We start from the raw sequence: 20,741 nt of genomic DNA, 5'->3' as shown, positions 1-20,741 counted from the left end.
GAGCTCAAATAACTAAAACAGGAGCTAAGAGAGGACCAGAATTCATTGAGCACAACACCACACTCACCCCTGGATAATTTGGATGTCAGAATGTTTACTGCCTTCTACTTGTAGGGTCCTTCCTGCTTTGGCAAAATTCTAGTGACTCCCTAAGGTAACCAGTATCTCATTTTGTGTTCTTTAGCGACAGTCTCAGGTATTGTGGGAAAATATGAGAGAAAGATGGGTATTTAAGGTTTTAAAATGTATAGGGCAGAAGTATAATAATGTCAATATGTATGATTGTAATGGACTGCAGTGTCTGTGTTGGGGGGACAGTCTGAGAAAGAGCAACACAATTCACACGCACAGGAACTCTAGTCAGTATACCTGTCTCCACCTCTGTTCTCTCTGAGGGTCAGCTTTCACCCAGTGAAGAAAGGGTGGAAAGGGGAGTGAGAAACTGAAAGGACATGACCAGAGTTCTTTAGTTTGTAAAGATGGAAACCATGCTGAGGAGAATGGCTGTGTGTATGGACTGAAGAAGATATAGGTTGGTCAATGGTTCGAATCCCAGCTCTGCTATTTGTGGGCCCTGATCCAGAGACACTCAACCTGTTAGCATTTCAGATTTATCATCTGTGTCACATAAAATAAATGAATCAGATTTATCATTTGTGAAAAGGAGAGAAGAATAGCACTTACTTTCGGTGGTTCAGAATGTTTAAATGGTTAAATCTAGATTTTAACAGAAAGCTAGGGGCCCTCAGCAGTTCCCGGTGTGGGGTGGAGAGGAATGGAGAGGGAAGCTTTCACAGTGTGTCTGCATAAGAATCAACTGGGGCTCTGCCTGGGAAGCACATTCCAGTCTCAGCCCCAGGAATCTGAGATTTAGTCGACCCTAGGACTTCAGTGAGTTTTGATTTTTGTTATTTTTTTGTTTTTGTTTTTTTAATAAAAAGCTATTTAAACTTGGGAAAATTTCTCCCTGAATAATTAAGGGTTCTTGTTTTCCCCTTATCCATTTTCCCTAATGCTAACAATCTTTTGTTGCTTTGTTTTGTTTTGAGACAGGGTCTCTGTAGCTCTGTTGTAGAACTGTGGCCTCAGAGATCCACCAGCCTTTGCCTCCAGAGTGCTGGGATCAAAGGTGTGTTAAAAGTTGACTGTGTCACAACTAAAAAGTCAATGGGAACTCCAGACTTCATCAGGTCTTCCACTAATATTCTGGGAACCAGAGTCCATGGTACCATATTGCACTTAGAGAAAGTTCACTGCTCATGGAGGACAAGCCGCTGGGAGGTGATTTGATGGTCCTGCCTTGAGAACTAGTGGGACATTTAAAGGATGGCACTCAGTCAGGTAGTGGAGTCACCTAAGTGTTGTTGACTTGGGGCAGGTGGTTTGGTTCCTTATTTCACCTGTGCCAGGTGGCCTGCAAGCCATAGAAAGCCTGCATTTTGTCGAAGCCCCATGGAGGGCTTTTATATAGCAACCAGCATGAAGAGTGTTGTGTTGAGCATTAGTAAGAGATTACAGGGGACAAGCCGGGGATGATCTATTGCAACAGTCCCTCTGGGCCTTGAGCCCTGAGGACTGGGAGGGAGAAATGGGGGCACACTAAATGTCAGCCTTCTGAGGAGTTAGTTCTACTAGAGACTAACCGTTGGGATTGCAGGTGGTTTGTAGACTTGAAGGGTAAGGAAATGGAGCAGCAGGGTTGTTTTTAAGGGATAATATTCACCTGGATATCCTTTGAAGTCCTCACGGTATTTGGTATCTCGCTGTGGCTCTTAAGTTCTGGGACTACCATTGAATTTCCTTGATCACACTGAGACTGCCCAGTTTTTACAGCAGTTCTAAGGCTAGGTGTTTTTTTAAAACTTTTAAAGATCTGAACTTTTCCCTTTGAAAAGAATGTTAACTTTTCACCAGATTTAGAATTCCTCTTCTACACAATGTAACAGCGCCAGTGGTCATTCCTGCACACTGAAGATGTCAAACCACAGGGTGGGATTCCTAAAAGTTTATTTCAGAGCAGGAACATGTTCTCTTACTGGCAAACCCACTTAACATGGTTGAGTGAAAAAAGCCCACGAAACCGAAGTTGCTCGTATGCACTAGGGGACACAGCCCTATGTGATCCTTTGTGACATTTGCTGGCAGAGTCGGGACTCCAGGTAGGTTAAGTGGCTGGCACTTAGACCAGAAGTAATCCTATGCTGGACTTAGTGATGGGACACTAGACTCACAGTCTGCACAGAAACCAGTCCTTTACCTTGGGATATTTCTCTGCTGAGAGCTTTCTTTCTAAATGTCAAGAATGCAGCTTCTGGATGAAGGGACAGGCAGGCAAACCAATCATTTTAAAGGTGGCTGAAGCTGGGTTGCGAAAGGCTTTAGCTAGCCTGCATAGTTTATAAACACACTGCCTAACCTGATACCTTTGTTAACACTGACAGATGTCTTTGAAGCAGGGAATACTGTATTTAGGGATATAAGAAACTAAGCTGAGCTGTCATAAAGGTCTGTGTTGTTGAATTAAAACAAAACAGGAAATGTGAAAGGGTGGTCTGGGTTGAAATCTGATACAAAGAAATCTAACAGTGAACAGGGAGAGAATTACTAAGCAGCCACCACTTTTCAACCTGCAAAAATGGTAGTTATACTGGGATCAAACATGCAGTTCAGAGTTTTGTCCTTTTTGTATAATGAAATTATCATACACCAGTTAGAACTCTGAGGTCAGTGTGGTGGCACAGGTCTTTAAACTCAGCAATCTGGAGACAGAGGCAATTTCTGAGTCCAAGGCCAGCCTACTTACAGAGTTCCAGGCCAGTTAGACCTGCATAGTGGGACACTGTCTCAAAAAATAAATACAGATCTTAAAAAGTCGAACTCTATTAGAGGTTAAAAACAAAAACCAAACAGACCACCACCACCCACCCTCTAAAACACAAAATCAAAAATGGATGAGTCTAGGCAGATGTTTCTTTTTGTAATCTTTTGAAAGTACAGAACCCCAAGACGATCTAGTTAGCACCCTACTGATTTGGTTCCCTGCCTCATTTTCAGAGACCTACCCACTTTTTTACATTCTCAGTTGATCCAATTTCCCATTTATCAAAATGACATATCCTAGCGTCAGGGTTGAGGAAGGGAAAACAATTCTCAGTGATGTTCATGATGCAAGCTTATCCAAAAGATTCACGTTCCCAGCCCCTCTTACAGGTCCTTGACATCTGACCCGTCTGCATTTCTACATGTAAGATGTAAATCTTTTAAAATTAACTTGAGTTGTACATGTGTTTGTGCCTAAGGCCGGAAGTGTGTCAGACTCCCTGGATGTGGAGTTATAGGCAGCCATTAGGTGCCTGATGTAGGTATTGGAGTTGCTCTCAGGTTCTCTGCAAGAGCAAAACATGATCTTAACCATTTCGTCATGTCTCTAGCTCTAAGGTACAAATTCTTTTGTAACTTATGACAGGTTTCCCTTCCTAAATTGTCAGTTCAATTATCCTATGTCAAGGACAAATTGATCCATCGTCAAAAGATCTAAGTTCAAACATTGGAAAAGTAAATAATGTGTAACGTGCAGGGTTTAGCAACAATCGCTGAAGCTGAGTGGCTCTTACTTCAGGAACCTAACTGAGCAGCAGAGTTGGGGGTGGGGTGGGTATTCAAGATTTCCAGATCTGCCCAGGATACAAATTAAGAGTCCTTGTCTCAAAACAAAACCAAAACCCTTAGGTTTATTCTCACCTGAAATGCAAGCCTGACACATGTTAAGCTTCATGCAACATGTTTTAAGTAATCCCAATTCAAATTCCCTTAGGTCTGCTTTACTCCCTGGAACATGTTCTAATTTGATACCATTCTAGCCACTTTTTTTAAAAAAAATATTTATTTATTTAGTATATGAGTACGCTGTCGCTGTCTTCAGACACACCAGAAAAGGGCATCGGATCCCATTACAGATGGTTGTGAGCCACCATGTGGTTGCTGGGATTTGAACTCAGGACCTCGGGAAGAGCAGTCAGTGCTCTTAACCGCTGAGCCATCTCTCCAGCCCTCTAGCCACTTTTTTCATTGGTGTTACAGCTATAATTTCATCTTCTACTGTGATTCTTCCTGATTCACGATGGACTACTCAAATAAGCTATCTACTTACTGCATGATGTCACTAAATACTGTGGCTAGACAGACTCCTTAATGCAATACATTATCTTCAGGTAGAACACATTCCCAACCTGTGGGGTGTGATCCCTTTTCAGGTAGGGTAGGGGTGGGGTGGAACCCCCTTCACAGGGGTTAAATATCAGATATCATGGAAATCGGATATTTTCATTAAAATTCATGCTTGCAAATTTAGTTATGAAGTAGCACTAAAAATAACCTAATGGTCAGGGATCAGCACAACATAAGGAACTGTATTAAAGGGTCATAGCATCAGGGAGACTGAGGACCACAATTACTACTCCTGAACTAGTGGCATGAATCAAAACAGTTTGGTTAATATGTAAAAGCTTTCACGACCACAGTAAACTCAAGCTCTAGAGAGGTAATACCCAATGGACAGAGAAGTGGTACAAACGCACTAGCCATATTTTAATTAAAATAGAATTTATTAGCTTTTCTTTTAATATAAACATGAGAAAGAAAAACCACGTTAGGTTGTAGCATTCTTTTCAAAATAAAACTGCAATCAATACTTGAATCTCTAAGCTCTGAACTCCATAAACAATGTTGTTGAGGTGGTAGATTGTAATATTCCATACATCCTTCCTTAACACTTCTGTCTGTCCTTTAAAAACATGAGCACTTACGAGCACTGAAGCATTGCAGCCTCAAGAGAGAGTATTCTTGGCCCACAAAAGTCTTGTTTACAGGTAAGATCCCCAAGGTTCGATGTGAGAAGAAATAGAATGCACAGTTGTAGGATGCAAGTCTTTTATTATTTCAGATTTAGCTGCTGCCACCATCACTTTCCCAGTCTTTGCTCCCTGCCCTTTAAAACCTGTGCTTAGGGCTGCCAAGGATGCAGTGTGAGCGAGACGCCTGCGCCCAAGGGAGCAGGCAGGATATTGTTTTAATTGCTCATTTATTTCACCTGCTGTTTGAGGTTCCGATTCCTTGTGATTTGTTACATGTGAGTTAACACAGCTTTTCATAGCCTCCCTTAACTGAGTGTAAAGACACTTAGGTGATCAAAGCAGTGAGAGCCCAGCCTGGCAAAGAACTCCGTGAAAATAGGAGTGGCTCCATGGAAAGACAGGACAGCCCCCAAGTCTCAATGCGGTTGTAAGCCCTGACACCCGTAGAACCGTAAATGCTACAAAACTAATGAAACACTGTCTAAAAGTTTGATGTTACCTTTCTTTTCAACTTAATCCTCCAAATTTGTAATATTTTTGGTTATGTTTACAATCTTTGAGAAACAAAAAATTAATTACTTCAAATCAGTAAAATTAAAACTTTCAAGAGATGTTTTGTGAAAGTTTGTGGCTTTTATGCTTCTGTTGCAGTGTCCCCAGAGAGACCATAGGACAGTAAGTGTGAAGCAATCACTAATTTTAGGGACACTTTGTACTTTTACTATTTGATCATGATCACTGATCCGCTATGTTGTTTGGCATTATGAAAACATTTTTTAATACACTTGTTTAACAAATAAGAGAAAAGTAATCGGAAAACGAGAAGCACCATTAATAGTTCACAGGAATGCAGCGTGGACACAACAGAAGTAGTCAACAGCGGATACTTTTCTCTTATGGCTCCAAACATACCAAAAACGCTAGCGGGCAGCACTTGCAAACAACACGAATGGCGAGTGTTTCCAGCAGCTTTCTGGTAACTTAACCTGATGGCCAGTAATGACTAGCAGCTCTGACGATTCAGTGGGCAGGCAAGCCTTTAATACCTAATGATGCCACAATCCGCTCCTAGGTGGTTTCACGAGTGTTAAGAATCCCATATTTGGGGCTGAGGAGTATAGCTAAGTGGTCACATATTCACCAAGCACATGCTAGGTCTTCAGTTTGATTCCCAGCACCACAAAAATGGGGAAGGATTCTCATGTTTTAATGGTAATACTGAAATGTATCAATTCTAAAAGCATATGCAGCAGTTGGGTGGGGCAGGGGCAAGAAAAACCAGAAAAACGAAAGTTATATGGTTAGTGTCTTTAAAGTCTAAAAATTTGAGCCAGGCATGGTAATCCCAGCATTTGGGAGGTAGAGGCAGGAAGATAGGAGTTCAAGGACAGCCTCAATCATATACTGACTTTGAGGCCAGCCCAGGCTATGTAAGACCCTGTCTCAAACAAAAGTCTAAAAATTGAAACAATTTAAAAACCTCACCTATTTCACAGCCATCAGCCTACATGGTAAGCACTATCTGTGTGGTCAGCGCTTTTGCTGTGGAGTGGTTTACAGTACAAAGGACAGAGAGCTGTTGCTTTGACAAGGTCCCATTCTTTCCTATGGAGTCAGCAGTCACTGTCCAGAGTCTCTTGCATCCAAGGTCTTCCCATTCTGTGGAGTCTCACCTCTGCTGGTCTCTGATCAGGAGAGGTGCTGTTTCTCCAGTCTGTCAGAGGAGTCCCTGGTGTTCTCACTCCTCAAGTCTCTCTCTTAAGAGAGGATGGCATTAGAGCGCTGAATACCAATGAAATTATCAGCGCTTAAAGATCTTCTCATAGCAGCTCTACACAAGTCTTTGTATTTGTCTTCACACAATCTTGAAATGGCCTAGGAAAGGAAACCAAACGACACAGAGGTTTAAAAAGGAGTGCAACCTTAAGGAAAACAAAATAAAAAGCAACACAAACTACACCATGGAGCAGGCACCGACCTACTGGTGTACTAAGCCATCCTTTAGAGTCTAAACAGATGCAGCCACATGAGTTATCTGAAGATGAAGGCCGACAGTGCTGTCTTGCGGATGGTATTTCCTGCTAACTGACTAACCTTTCCAGGGTCAGGACTCAATGCTTATCAAAGGGAAACTTTATTAAGTTATTGGCGAGATACCCCTGTGAGTAAAGTGCTGGCCATGCATGCAGAACTTAGGTTTGTATTCCCTGGCAGGCATGTGAGGGGCCATGCCTGTTTTCCCAGTACTAGGGAGTGGTGAAAGGAGAAGCCCAGGACCTCAATGGTCTGTCTCTAGCAACCTGGTGAGCTCCAGATTCAACGAGAGACCTTATTTTAAAATATAAATGAAGGGTGATTCAGGAAGACACCTAGGTCAACTTCAGATAAGTGTACCACACATACAGTTCTCAACGATGTAGATGTTGTGACAGGCTTTTACATCATTATCATGTTTCTTGTGTAACTGTTTTAAACATGAGCACACACCTGTGCAAAAACAATTAGTATTTACTCAGTTTTCATTGGTCTAACAACAAGGCGGGAGAATGCTACACTCAACAGCAGGAGTCTAATGACTGAAGCATTTAGAGTTGCTAGTTCACTAGCACATTTAATAGTAGAAAAATATTTTAAATTATCAAGGAACTTAAGGAACTTTAGTATGTGAATCAGTGTGACTTATTTACTAATTTTATTAATTTTTATTATTACTAATTTAAATTTACTAAAAATGGGGTTGGGGATTTAGCTCAGTGGTAGAGCGCTTGCCTAGCATGCGCAAGGCCCTGGGTTCGGTCCTCAGCTCCGGAAAAAAAAAAATTTACTAAAAATGTTAAGCCATAAATATTACTTTGCCTTATAGAAGTTACACTTTCATTTTTAAAACATTTTTATTTATGACTGTAGTAGGGAGGAGGGAAGGGCTACTCATGGATGTCTGAAGGGTACTACTGACCCCTCAGAGCTGGACCATACCCAATTGTGAAGCTCTGGATGTGACTGCTGGTATTTGAACTCAGATCCTCTAGAAGAGTAGGAAGCACTCTTCAATCTCTGGTCCCATTACCACTCTTAACATGCGACTCAGTGTCGCCCTAACGCTGCCTAACACAGTCACGGTATCCAAACTCTGACAATCTGTCAGCTGAGTGAACTGCAGCAGATTTGTGATTAAGGATATAATTTTAAGAAATTTCAAGAAGGTTTTGTGGGAATATAGAGCTTCAACATGAAACTATTATTTTTATTTTATGTGCACTGATATTTATTTTGCCTGCATGTATGTCTGTGTGAGAAGGTCAGAGCTTGGAATTAAGACAGTGGTGAGCTGCCATGCAGTACTGGGAACTGAACCTGGGTCCTCTGCAAGTGCATTCAGTGCTCTTAACTGCTGAGCTGTCTCTCTAACCCATCAATCGGGGAAACTATTAAAACTACATTACAGTTGATTAAAATGACTCTGAGTTATGATCAGGAGGCAATATTTATTCCTCTATATGATGTAGATACTTGTAGAAACCAGAAAAGGCCCAGGAAGTATGATGCCAAAGAGATAATAACCTCTTCACTGTGTTCGTTTAAAAGCTTCCCATTGTCCTCACAGATGTTGACCGGATGGCTCGCAGAAACCCACTCAGTGATGCAGCCTTACCTCTAGGTTCTGTGCTCGCTCTTTGCTGAGAGGAGCAAACAGAAAATTCAGGTTGTTGTCATCTGCTAAGGAGCGAAGGTCAAAGTAGTATTTGGCATAAACACTGGCAGGAACATTAATATTAAACTGGAGTAGCTCCAAGAAATGCCTTTCCATCTCATTCCTGGAGGACGACAAACATCAAAACTCACACAGGACAATTTTAGTCAACTGGGCTATCTTCAAAAGTATCATTCAGAGATTCTAGAATAGTTCTAAATTCTATTTTGGAACACATGAAGGCTGCCCAGCTGGATTAATATACTAATGCTCAAACAAGGTACAGCTATTCGTGGTCCTTTCACATCACAGCACTGAGTCTGGGTGGAGGGAAAAGGTTCCAGCCTCTCATGCGCTTGTGCTGCAGAGTTCCATTAGTGCAGCTGTACGCTTCAGCTCCATGCTCACTCACAAGGCCTGCTACAGTGAGCAGATGAAAGGGATGATGTATGCTGTTTATTAGCTCTGAAGAACTTGCAGACATTTTCACCGGGCTGATAACAGGAAGGGGCTTATTGAAGTAGAGAAGCGCCAACAAAAGGAGTGGGCACATCACCACGGCAACAAATGGATCCATCAAGAGCTACGCTATTATCTCTGAGGGGGAAAAACTCTTGAGGCAACAAGGATTCATCTCAAATAAATAAATAAATAAATAAGCTACACTGGATGGGAAAGGAAATCCCTTCCCCCTGCCCAGGCACATGAGGCTATGTCAATGGGCATAATCCAAGTCTCTGCTCACCTTAATATTGCACTAAGGTGACAAACTGTTACTAAGACAGTCAAAATACTCATTTTAAATTCCGGAAAGCAGAGAGATCAAAGGCAGATGTCCTGGCTACACTAAACTCACTTTAGTCTACTACATCGAGTGGAGCACTGGACCAACAAACCTGGCTCCTGTGCAGGGAATAAAAACCCCAAGCATTTGCTGCCCTAGCTGGGACACAGGAGAGTGAGAGCTTAATAAAGTGGGAAATGTGGACAAGGGACCAAAGCGGCTCTGGGGCTGTGACCTTGCTGAAGGCTTAATAAACCTTAAAAATCAGAGTACACCTGACCAGTCACAATCCTCTCTATAAATTATAGACAAATTGTAAATACTTAAGCAAATAGGACCAAGACTTAGAACATATTTAATTTCTTGGTTCTAAGTTTTTAATTTTTTTCCTTCTTCCTTCCTTCCTTCCTTCCTTCCTTCCTTTCTTTCTTTCTTTTTTTTTTTTTTGCTAAGCACCTCAAAAAGTATCTGACATCCTATATGGAAAGTAGGAATTTGGTTTTCTCATTTGCTGAGACTAAAGCTAAACAGCCTATGTCCAAAATTAATGTCCTGTTCATATGGCAATAAGCCTATAGAAATGTAAATCAGACGATGTTTTGATAATCAGGTAATCAAGACTTAATTTGCTACTGGAACAAACATTCTTCACTATCCCTTTTATATTTTCTCCATTAATACATTTTAACTGTGTTAACATACGGTCCTTCACAGGATTAGCGGTGTCTATTAATAGAGGCTTAAAGAAGAAAAGCACTATGCCAACAGAATATGCACCTTGCGGGTTTTTCCACATCTAAATGACATACCATTCACGGGCACAGCACATTTTCTGAGCAACAGCTGCTTAGTTAACATATTCTTTTGAACAGAAATACATTATAACAAAATACATCCATTGTGGGAAGTTTTAAGAAAAATATGACAGGCACACATTTTTAACAACTGCAGGGGAAGGAGACAAATGTGTATCAACCTTGTTGTCATGCTCTTTGATTGGCTGAGATCATAAACAAAAGGCAACTGTTAGGAACATGTCTCCTGGTGTTTCTCTGTTCATAACAAAAGGGCTGTGAGTACCAGAGCCTCAACCCTGCCACCACTGCCCTTGCAGTGGGCTCATGTCTGGGAAATCTAACATTTTTCTGAATCTTTTCTGATCTTACAACTACAATGAGAGCCCCTATTATCTAAGTTTAAGTTTTAAGATATTTTCAGCTATCACGTGTAGTGTGTATAATTATTTTCGGTTGTCACTTGTGGCATTGATTACACATCTTGCCTTTTCCCAGGGGCCAGTCTGTAGGGGACTGACACAATGACCAATCACTCTGGCCTCAGTAACTCACAAGTGTCTATTTATTTCAGATTCTTTTGTTGTCATATCCTTTGCTAAGATGGCTACCAGTGCCACACCATTTAGGAAAGAAGTAATTCCCACCAAACACTCCGGCTGCTGTAGCGGTCTCTTCGGTAATTCTGACTGACAGTCTACTACAGAAGTGGCTAACTTCTATTACCCTCATACCTTAGTCTTCCTATGATGTTTAACATAATCAAGGAGTTTCTTCAGAACTACACGACTTCTTGAGTGCTACCCACAAAGTGACATTTTCACTGTCAAGTGGGCACTTTCAGAGTTTGCTGGAAACCTCTCCAGTGTGCATCCTGCTTGCAAACTCCACAGCCTTGCCCATTACAGCATGAGCCCGATGCTAGTGGCCATCACAAGGCGATGCCCTCAGTGGTCTTGGGGCCAGCAGGGTGCTGCGGTAACAGGGAAAGTGCTAAGTGTGCTCACAGCCACGGAAACCTCCAAGCTGCTTCTAGGGCTGCCTGAGAGGAATCCTGGAACTGGCTTCCTGGCTCACAAGATCATCGCTAAAAACAAACAACACTCCACATGCAGGGGGGTAAAACTTTTACTTTTGTACCTCACAGTTTCTGTTATAAATACTCAGATTAAAAGGGAGTCGGGGAGCAGCAAAAGTAAACAGACAATGAATGACTTAGGCTCAAGCTAAACTTTACAGAAGTCTAGATGCTCTGAGACACGAACACAGGCAGATGCTTTCAAAAGCCAGGCGCATGCCCTTTAAAAAGGGAGAATAGGTAGCTTTTACAAAGTAATAAAATATATACTGTACTATGCTGTTCTTGCAAAGGTCATCAAAAACACAAGAAAGATAATTTATCAAGTATATATTATTATACATATTCTACCAAGACCTACCAATTAATGATGGAAACTATGGACTACTATAAAGTTGGAGGTAAGAATGTAGTTTTATGTCTATTTCTACTGTCTGTCTAAGCAGCTGCTTAGTTAGTGTATTCTTTTGAACAGAAATTCATTATAACAAAACACATACATGATGGGAAGTTTTAAGAACTTTAAACAAGAGTTTTAAACAGCCTTTAAAAACATTCTTTAAGTTTTAAAACTTTATGGTCGCAAAGTAAGAGTACTAGAAAAATGGTTCCAAAACCTCACATACTCACATGTCCTCAACTGTAATGTCCTTGAGGATCTGGCAATAGTCTACATTCCATACAGCCTGATCATCCCAAACCTTGGAGGCAAGAAGAATGGCTCCCAAAACAATTCTTTTCCAGTTGGTTGGACAAATGTCGATCTCAGCATAAGTTAGGAGCCTCTCTAAGTAAACCTGCAGAATAGAGTGCTGATCTTTGATTTAGTTCAGGGCACGTACTGAATGTGTGGGTGTTTCATTAGGCAGTGCTACAGAGACTCTGCTCTACCTCACCAAGAGGTCAGATCTGGAGTCAGACATCTCTGCTGCCGCCCCTGCCCATGCATCAGAGTAAGTGAGGACTGTCACTCAGTAAAGGGCATCCTGAGGAGTGAGTGATACTGGTGTCATCTTTATGCTTGCAGAGCAGCAAACAGGTCAGTGCTGATTCAGGCTGTTCATTAAATGCAAGTTTCCCACATGTAATTTTACAGGCAATGTTAATGCTAGGCTTAAATGTATAAAAACCAAGTCAGCCTGAGAATATTTAAACCCTTTCAGGTTCACAGTAACTGTGGGACTAGGACGAGAGAGCCTCCCAGTGGCTGCTGGGTAGAGCAGCGCCACAGGCACAGTACAGACCCACCTGCATCCAAGCACAGTCCTTTACACAATCATTTCCCTTTTCCACTCTCACTTCTAATCTGCAACTTAATTCCTTTGCCTTTAATCACTCCAGAGACTGAAGCAGGCGATCATAAGTGAGTGCTTTGTGAGACAGGGTATCATGATATAGCTCAGGCTGGCCCTGAGCTCACAGTATGCCTGTTTCAGTCTCTTGAGTACTATTATGTGTTCAGTCCCATGTTTTAAATCACCTCTAGATTAGTGACAATACTAAGTACAAGGTAAATGCTAATGCAAATAGTTTGGAGAATGGCAAGAGAAGCTCCCCAACAAGTATTTATGGTCTATAATTGGTAGAAACAAAAAAGAGTTCAGTTGTGGAAGGCAGTCCATATATGGTATTAAGTGCTTTTTATCAAGATAAAAAGGGCAAAAAAGGAGTTTACTTTTAAGAGATAATCATTTTTTAAAGGTCATTAGACTAATGGCTCAGATTTCGTAATGTTCTTCAAACTCAAGTTTTTTCCAAACCTGAATGTCTGCCAAATATTACATGTTCTCTATGAGATTATCCTCCAGCCCCCATACTTGGCACTCTCAAGTATCTGAGGAATGAATCTCTCTCTCAGGGTACCCTCGGCTCTTCCAGAAATAGTCCAAGAGCAGTAGAGCACTGGCAAATCTTGACTGCCCTTTTCTGACAGGCATGTTAGGTCCTAGTCCTCAGGAACACTTACTTGTCCAGTGTCAGTGAGGACACAGTGAGGACTTGGTTTTCCTCAAATCAAAACCAACTCTTCTCTTTTGTGGGTCTTTCTCCCCTGCCAGAGATTAGTTCAATGTGAATGTCTGGTTGCTCTGTTCAGCTCAGCTCAGCAGCAGATCACACACATACCAGCCCACCTCCAGCCTACCGCTTGGTGCACCTACCTGTTCCTGCTCTGGCTGCTATTTGAAACAGCTCTTGCCAAGCTGCTCCTCCATGTCCTCACTTACAGACCCAGACCTTCTCACTTCACTTCCCACCTGCCTGGCTGTGGAAGCCCAAACACTGTTATCCTACTGCAGTCTTGCAAGCAGCACCTCACCTGTTCCTGTTCTCCTCATTGGCAATCTAGCGAGTCTCGATCCGGGGCATTTCTCACTGCTTGCCTGTCTCACTGTGCAGCATCCTAATGTTCCACTATTCTGACCTCTAACTGTAATCTATCTCTCCCAAAACAGGCAGGAAAGCCTCCTAAATTAAGATCACTTTTTCCCATGCTCAAGACTTACCAAAAGTTACTAACCAACCTGGAACCTCTTTCTCCCTGTGAGACTGACCCTGGCATCTCCTTCCCCTAATTTCCCTTAGTCCTCACTCCTACTCACATGGCCATCCTACTTTCCTGAGCACATGGGATGCTCCTGTATCAGTCTTGCCCAGAGGATCTCCATCTCCCTAAGGCTGCAACCCTTTAATGCAGTTAGTTCCTCATGTTGTGGGGACCCCTATTTATAAAATTATTTTTGCTGCTACCTGATAACTCTAATTTTGCTACGGTTATGAATCATAATTTACTGAAGAGGTTGCAACTCACAGGTTGAAAACCATTGGTCTCAGCACTGCTCCACTGCCTATATAATACCTAAGCTTCTTGCTTCCTCTTTTCAGTTAGGATGTTGTTCAAATGCCACTTCTCTAAGGAGGTCTTCTGTGGCAGAACATTCCCCTAATGAATAAAGACTTCAGGGGACTAATCACTTGGCGAGGACTTCTGGGTTGGAGAGAGAAAGAGGGGAGGCAGGAAAAAGAGACTTGGCTTTTGGAGGGAGGAGACTGAGACAAAATGTAGTAGGTTAGTGGAGGACCTGGATCAGGTGACAGATCACTGGGATCCACTACTGGAGGATTTAACTTAGAATGGCTTACAAATTAGGATCTCGTTGCTGCACCCAGCAACTGTGTTACCTGCTGATTGTAAACTAAGTTTGTGTGGTGTTTTCTTTCATGTAGCGACTCAACTGGGTTCCAGAGAGATATGGTGGCAAAGTGTGGATTTGCGAGAAGTGCACCCCAACTAACTATGGGAATTTGGAAGCATGGGGCTGGAGTGGCAAGCCAGGTGGAGAGATTTCAGAGCTCTGGGTCAGAGAGTCTGTCAGGATGAGAATGGGCTGCCAGCAGGAGCATGGTTTTTTTTTTTTTTTTTTTTTTTGTTTTGTTTTGTTTTGTTTTTAAATATTTCCTGCTACAGTCTTCTGCTCATTTATCTAAAACAAAAAACTCTCCAGTCACTCATGAGCCCTTTACCATGCTTAATTTTCATGGTAAAACGCAACTACTTGAAACAGACATCTGCAAAAACAACCGTGGTCTTCTTTATGCTCAGGACATATTTTAAAGGCAAGACTCCTGTCCTATGTGCTCTGGTCTCTGTCCTGGTGCTACAACAGTGGTGTAGAGCAGCTGGTTGTCCAGTGGCTTGTGGCCTCCTTCAGCTTTTACCATTGTGGGAGTGCCTTATCTTGCCTTTTCTTACTCATTCCTGCGTTTCCTCCTGGTGCGCTCTGCCTCCTCCCCGTAGACTTTCCTCTCAAACACTGAAGACAGATCTGTGAGGGTTGGCTGCCCATTTTCATTGCTAATGCTCTCTGCATTTCAGCAAATATTTTTAATTCTTTACTTCTGACTCAAATTCATTCTGCAGTCTTGGATATTCAAGGGCCAGGCAGGGCCCCTCTGTTCTTCCTCTCTCTCTTTCCAACCCCATTTCCTTCCTCCACAGCATTAGTGGCCACAGGAAGAATCTGATCATGAGCATAAGACATGTTTCTCCTTTAGAGTCTAGCTGGATGGTAAAGAAATAGGTAGTCATCTTTCCTCAGGGCCAAGCATTTGACTTTTCACTATGCATCTGCTGCAGGGCAGTAAAATCCTAACCACTAGAACAACATGAATTATTCAAAGTAAGTCTTTCTATAGGCCTTCTCAATGGGTAACGACATAAAGGTAAGCACATACCTGTAGCTTAGTGAGTTCACAAAGTCTTTCTAAGAACTACTGCACTATAATCCTGGGAACTTCACAGGCAGAAATAAGCAATCATCCAAGAAACAGAGGATGGACAGTGGCCAAGCACACAGTACAAAAGAAGCTGGGAGCCTTCAACTGCAGTGAATTGCATTCCTGCCCCATCAACATGCCTGCACATGTGTATCGAGGTATGAGGGAAGAGCTCTCTCAGCAGAGGGAAGAGCTCTCTCTTAGCAATTGTTTTGTGATGATAAAGGCAATGGTAACATTTTAAGCCATAATGACTGTAAAATTCAAGTGTGTGTCTTTGGGTTCCTTCAGAAGGTTATTAAAGATTTTATGATAATTTCAAGGACTGAAATATCTGGGTACAAGCTTTCTAATGAAGCTTGGCAGCAAAGGAATAGCTTACCAATGTCACTATTGCACATTCCGCTGTCAGCTGTGCAGCACTAAAGAGTGTGCGAACAAATCTGTAAATAAATTTGTGTTCAGGATCATGCTTAAAGTACTCCTCTGGAACTTTCTCTCTCTGAAAGAAAAAAATACAATATAAATACTGAGTGAAGGAAATCTTTAAGTATTCTTAAGAATACTTGGGTCTGTCTCCACATTGTGCTCACCCGTTCCTTAAGACAATTTCAATTGGGTAGTATGGCTGCTTTTACAGCATTCATTGTGTATGTTTGTATAAATATGTGTATGGGCATGCACAGTCACAGTGCACATGAGGTCAAAGGACAACTTTAGGAGTTGGCCTTGTCCCTTTACAGTACTGGGGGTCAAGCACAGATGCTCAGGCTTGGCAGCAAGTTCCTTTACCTGCTGAGCCATCTTGTTGGCCTGGGTAGTATGACTTATTTCAATTTTTTGTTTGTATGCTTGTTTTGAGGCAGGTTCCCTTTGTGGCCCTAGCTGTCTATGTAGATCAGGCTGTTCTGAAATTCACAGAGATCCACCTGCCTCTTCCTCCTGAGTGCTGAGGTTAAAAGTGTGTGTCACCAGGCCCAGTGACTTTCATTTTTTTTCAATATAAACAGTGTGGCAATTGGCAAGAATGACATTTTCAGGCAGTGATTAACTAAATATATAATATCAGTTCCATAAAGTCAGTGAGTACTACTACAGCCATCTTAGATGAAGTACTCTACAATTGTTACAGAATAACAAAATCACCTAACATGTTTGAGGATATACCCATTGTTAGGCGATATATGGCTATACTATAATTATTCATACCCATTCATCCTTTATTAAAAAGACACACAAACACAAGCTCAGGAATTTTATATATGCCCTTCCATTTTCCTACCCAGTTTTGTTTTTTTTTTAAATGCTGAAATCATACTGATCCTAAAGTATTACAGGGGTGACACTTGTCTGCAACATACTTTAAAAAAAAAATTGTCTTAGTTAGGGTTTTACTGCTGCGAACAGAAACACCACAACCAAGGCAACTCTTATAAGGACATTTAATTGGTTTTGGCTTACAGTTTTAGAGGTTCAGTCCATTATCAAGGCAGGAGCATGGCAGCATCCAGGCAGGCATGGTGCAGGAGGAGCTGAGAGTTCTGTATCTTCATCTGAAGGCTACTAGGGTAAGACTGACTGCCAGGCAGCTAGGGCGAGGGACTCGAGCCCACAGTGACTCACCTATTCCAACAGGGCCACCTTCTAATAGTGCTACTCCATGAGTCAAGCATATACAAACCATCACAAAAACCCAAAACATTTTGTTTCCTATAACCATAGGCTCTTAACATTGTCCATATAACAGTCACAGCATGTGTGTCTCTTAAGTATCATGAGTGGCCAGCATATGTCTGATAAAGTGACCTGTTAAATTTTTGTAGATTCTTCGATTGATTGGTTGTTTTTCAAGTTAGGATCTTACTATGTTGCTCTTACTATGTAGACTGTCTTTCATATCACTATCCTACTTCAGCCTTCAAGGTACTAAAATTACACATATACCCAAAACCACACCTGGCTTATACCATTTTAACTGATTTAAAGTTTCCTAATTTCTTTTTTTTCTACGTATTTGAAGGATGTTTACAAATACTTATACTGTTTGATGTTACTGAAGAGTATCTTTAGAAAAGCTGACTTTTCTATTATTTAAGACAATAAATACATTTGCTTCTCTTAGCTCACTGTTACTCCATCACAGCTACGGTCCAACACTCCTAACTCAAGCTGGAGGGACTAGTTTTCTCATCAGCTATATAACAAGCAGACATGAAGTAAACACAGTTCTAGGAAAGAAAAACACTATTTTAAGAAAGGCAAACAGATACTTACTGTGAGAGGATGTGACCGCTCATCAAAAATGTCTAGGGATCTATTTGCATCTCTGTAAAATGCAACAATACAGGGATGTTTTAGTGTCTTAGTTAACAACTGCTGGATGTAGGGCGAGGCCCAGGGGAAGCCCAACCTTTAACAATGCAAGCAGTTTACAATTCCTCCTGGGTCCCAGTTTTAAAACCTCTTTTTATTCAGCATTGTGGCATCTTTGCTGGTCAGTGTGCCTGTAAAGACTGACACTCCAGGCAGGGCCAATAACCAGGTTAAACTTCCCCCTCCTGTAAGCAGCAGTGGACATCAGGAACTCAGAATGGTGATGAACGTGAAAACATTTGAATTTCACAGGCTTCTACCTGGCTTTAATACCTGGCTTTAATTTTCTGCATTGTTTTAAGTTATACAGTTGTGTTTTATAAATAGTATGAATTAAAACTTAACTGCCCCCCCCTTAAAACACTAGTGTGTGTGTGTGTGTGTGTGTGTGTGTGTGTAAGAGTTCACCAAGCAAACAAATGAAGTTCACTTATTTAATCACTGCTTTGTGAGGCTGTAGACTCAGGAGAGTCCCTGACAGGAGGCACATGGGCTCCAAAACTGTTCATTATATATTCTGCCTGCTTCTTACAACTGCACATTGTGACGACTAGGAGAGAGAGCCGACTGGGAGAGAGCGAGCACGAATGAACAAATGGACTGATCCAGGCATGGCCCTCGCTCTGCCAGCACTCTCCCCCCACTGCACTACACTGCCCTTGGCTCCCCAGCCTGCTGCTGTGTTTACATCTTTGATAATTAATGTCACTAAATCCTGGCCTTTCTTTTCTAATATTCTGAATGTGATTTACTTGTGAACTCAGCCATCCCCCTTTTTACAGAATATCATTTTATGTGTAACTACAAATACTATCAAAATTGAATGTAGTAGCCTTTCACTTTGAGGAAAACAATTTGTCATGATAAAATTCAAGCTGACAAGCTCTGTAAAGCCAAGTTTGTGGCCCTATGCCTTCTACTATGTGCTTACAGCTTCTCCATGCTCACACTTCCTGTTAGCATTATAAAGAAGGTGACTCGTTATTATTTTCCATATGACCAGGATGTATCATCCAAATCTGTACTGGTAAAAGATTCATTTATTATACAGGCACAGATCAATGAGTACAGTGTAAAGGTTCACTGAGAAACACAGAATTTGATTAGGATGAGCTTTGGTGTAGTCCTAGAAGAGTATCCAAGTCTGAAAGTGGGGTACATGGGGAAACTCACAAACAATCAAAAGATAAAAAAAGCTGAAAGCTTTAAAAATAACTTTCCCTCAAATGAATACGAGTGAGGACTGGGTTTCTTGCTTTGTTAAAACAAACTGACAGTTGAAGACAAGGAAACATGAAACTCTATTTGTCTTCTACTAAGTCCTACATTAAAATTTATAAAAATGCAAATGACGTGCTTTTTCTCAATTTTACACAGAATAGTCATTTTTAAAAAAAATTATGTTGGGGTTGGGGATTTAGCTCAGTGGTAGAGCGCTTGCCTAGGAAGCACAAGGCCCTGGGTTCGGTCCCCAGCTCCGAAAAAAAGAACCAAAAAAAAAAAAATTATGTTAACAAGATGGTTCTTTGCTGTACTTTTTCTCTCAATGGGAACAGACAATTGTAACATTGCTAAACAACCTACAATGCGTACAGAGGAGATATACAAGGAAATAGTTAAAAATTATTAGGATCAAGTTTGAAAACTCCTGTGCTAGTTACAATGTATATTTTTACATTTTAATACATATGAACCGGCAAGTTTAGAATCTTCAGTAACTAGAGATTGTTTAAAGGGTCCTAAGAACAAGGAACTCTAATAAGATTCATTTCAATATTATAATAAAAACACTCGATAGCTTCTGGTGTCTATTGTTTTATATATATATATTGTTGTATATATTTGGTATTAGCAAGGTAATTAGCTGGAATAGTAAGACAGATTTTAACATGCTCACCTGTTCTTTATGTGGTAATATATTGCTAAGGTCACACTGTGGAAGGAAAAAAAATATTTGAAGCAATTTATTTTCTCATTTTCAAGCAGGGCTGACGTTTCGAGAAGCCCTGAAGTCTTATAGTTAGAACGGCACCACTCTACTTACAGTGCTCTGACTTCTTACACAACCAGACACCATGACTGTAGAAGGATGTGACTTTGTTGACTATGATCATGTGCAAATGCTTATATATCCCTCCTGTCATTTGCCTTTCTACCTATAGAGCCTTAGTTGTAGTATTTGTGCACATGTCTGATTAGAACAGTAGGGATTTCTGGTTAGGCCTCAGATTGCAGATAATTTACAGCTGACTATCCGTTTACCACCACAGACCATTAGCTCCCTAACGTAAGTAATGAAAGTTCTGTATACTGAATAAAAGCATTTAAAATCACTTCTGTGATTATTAGTAGACAACTTAGTAAATATGAGTGAGTGCCCACAACTCTGCTGATAGGACTAGGTATCCTGAAATTAGGGCTTTCGATTCAGCACAAAGGTATAGTATTCTTGGAGGTTTCCTGAACTAGTTTAAGTAAAAGATTAATAAGAAGACATGACCCTTAGACACTGTGTTACTCTACTACGTTTGCCACAGATGATATGAACTAGAGAACAATGTGTTCTATTTGCCATCTGCCCATGCCATCTAAAATATAAACTGAATATGTTTGAGGGAAGGCAAATCTGAATTTTAGAAGTAGTTGTATATAAATTTAAAAATTTGAACTTTGTAACATTGTTGACATCAAAGATGGATACTTCTACAGTGCTTCAGTTTTACCCTCAGACTGATTTTTAAAATCACACACACAAAAATTGGTTCTGAAAAGGACACTAAGACCTACACAACAGCTCACCCAACAATCACTTGATTAGAAAAGAGGGAACCAATGTTTAAAAGTGATGAGTCTAAGGTCCCACACCAAGTAGGCAGGCACAATTCTTTATTTT

At 41.1% G+C, this 20,741-nt stretch overlaps 1 protein-coding gene across 2 annotated transcripts in view; it reads right to left on the bottom strand.

The window, feature by feature from the left end:
- Positions 1–4,585: 4,585 nt before the first annotated feature.
- The window catches only part of Ccnyl1 (cyclin Y-like 1), a 36,443-nt gene continuing 20,287 nt past the window's right edge, over positions 4,586–20,741 (bottom strand). The window contains exons 6-11 of one of the 2 annotated variants that reach the window (XM_008767164.4): positions 19,746–19,781; positions 17,750–17,801; positions 15,858–15,977; positions 11,831–11,997; positions 8,506–8,668; positions 4,586–6,728 (exon numbers count right to left, since the gene is read on the bottom strand). In XM_008767164.4, coding sequence (XP_008765386.1) covers positions 6,612–6,728; positions 8,506–8,668; positions 11,831–11,997; positions 15,858–15,977; positions 17,750–17,801; positions 19,746–19,781 — 655 coding nt within the window. In that variant the 3' untranslated portion in view covers positions 4,586–6,611. The remainder of the gene's footprint in view (positions 6,729–8,505; positions 8,669–11,830; positions 11,998–15,857; positions 15,978–17,749; positions 17,802–19,745; positions 19,782–20,741) is intronic. The other variant, XM_063267898.1, reaches the window with a different exon arrangement.

This window comes from Rattus norvegicus, chromosome 9, assembly GCF_036323735.1.
Source record: "Rattus norvegicus strain BN/NHsdMcwi chromosome 9, GRCr8, whole genome shotgun sequence".
Classification (NCBI taxonomy): Eukaryota; Metazoa; Chordata; class Mammalia; order Rodentia; family Muridae; genus Rattus; species Rattus norvegicus.
This window is presented reverse-complemented; position numbering and strand designations above follow the sequence as displayed.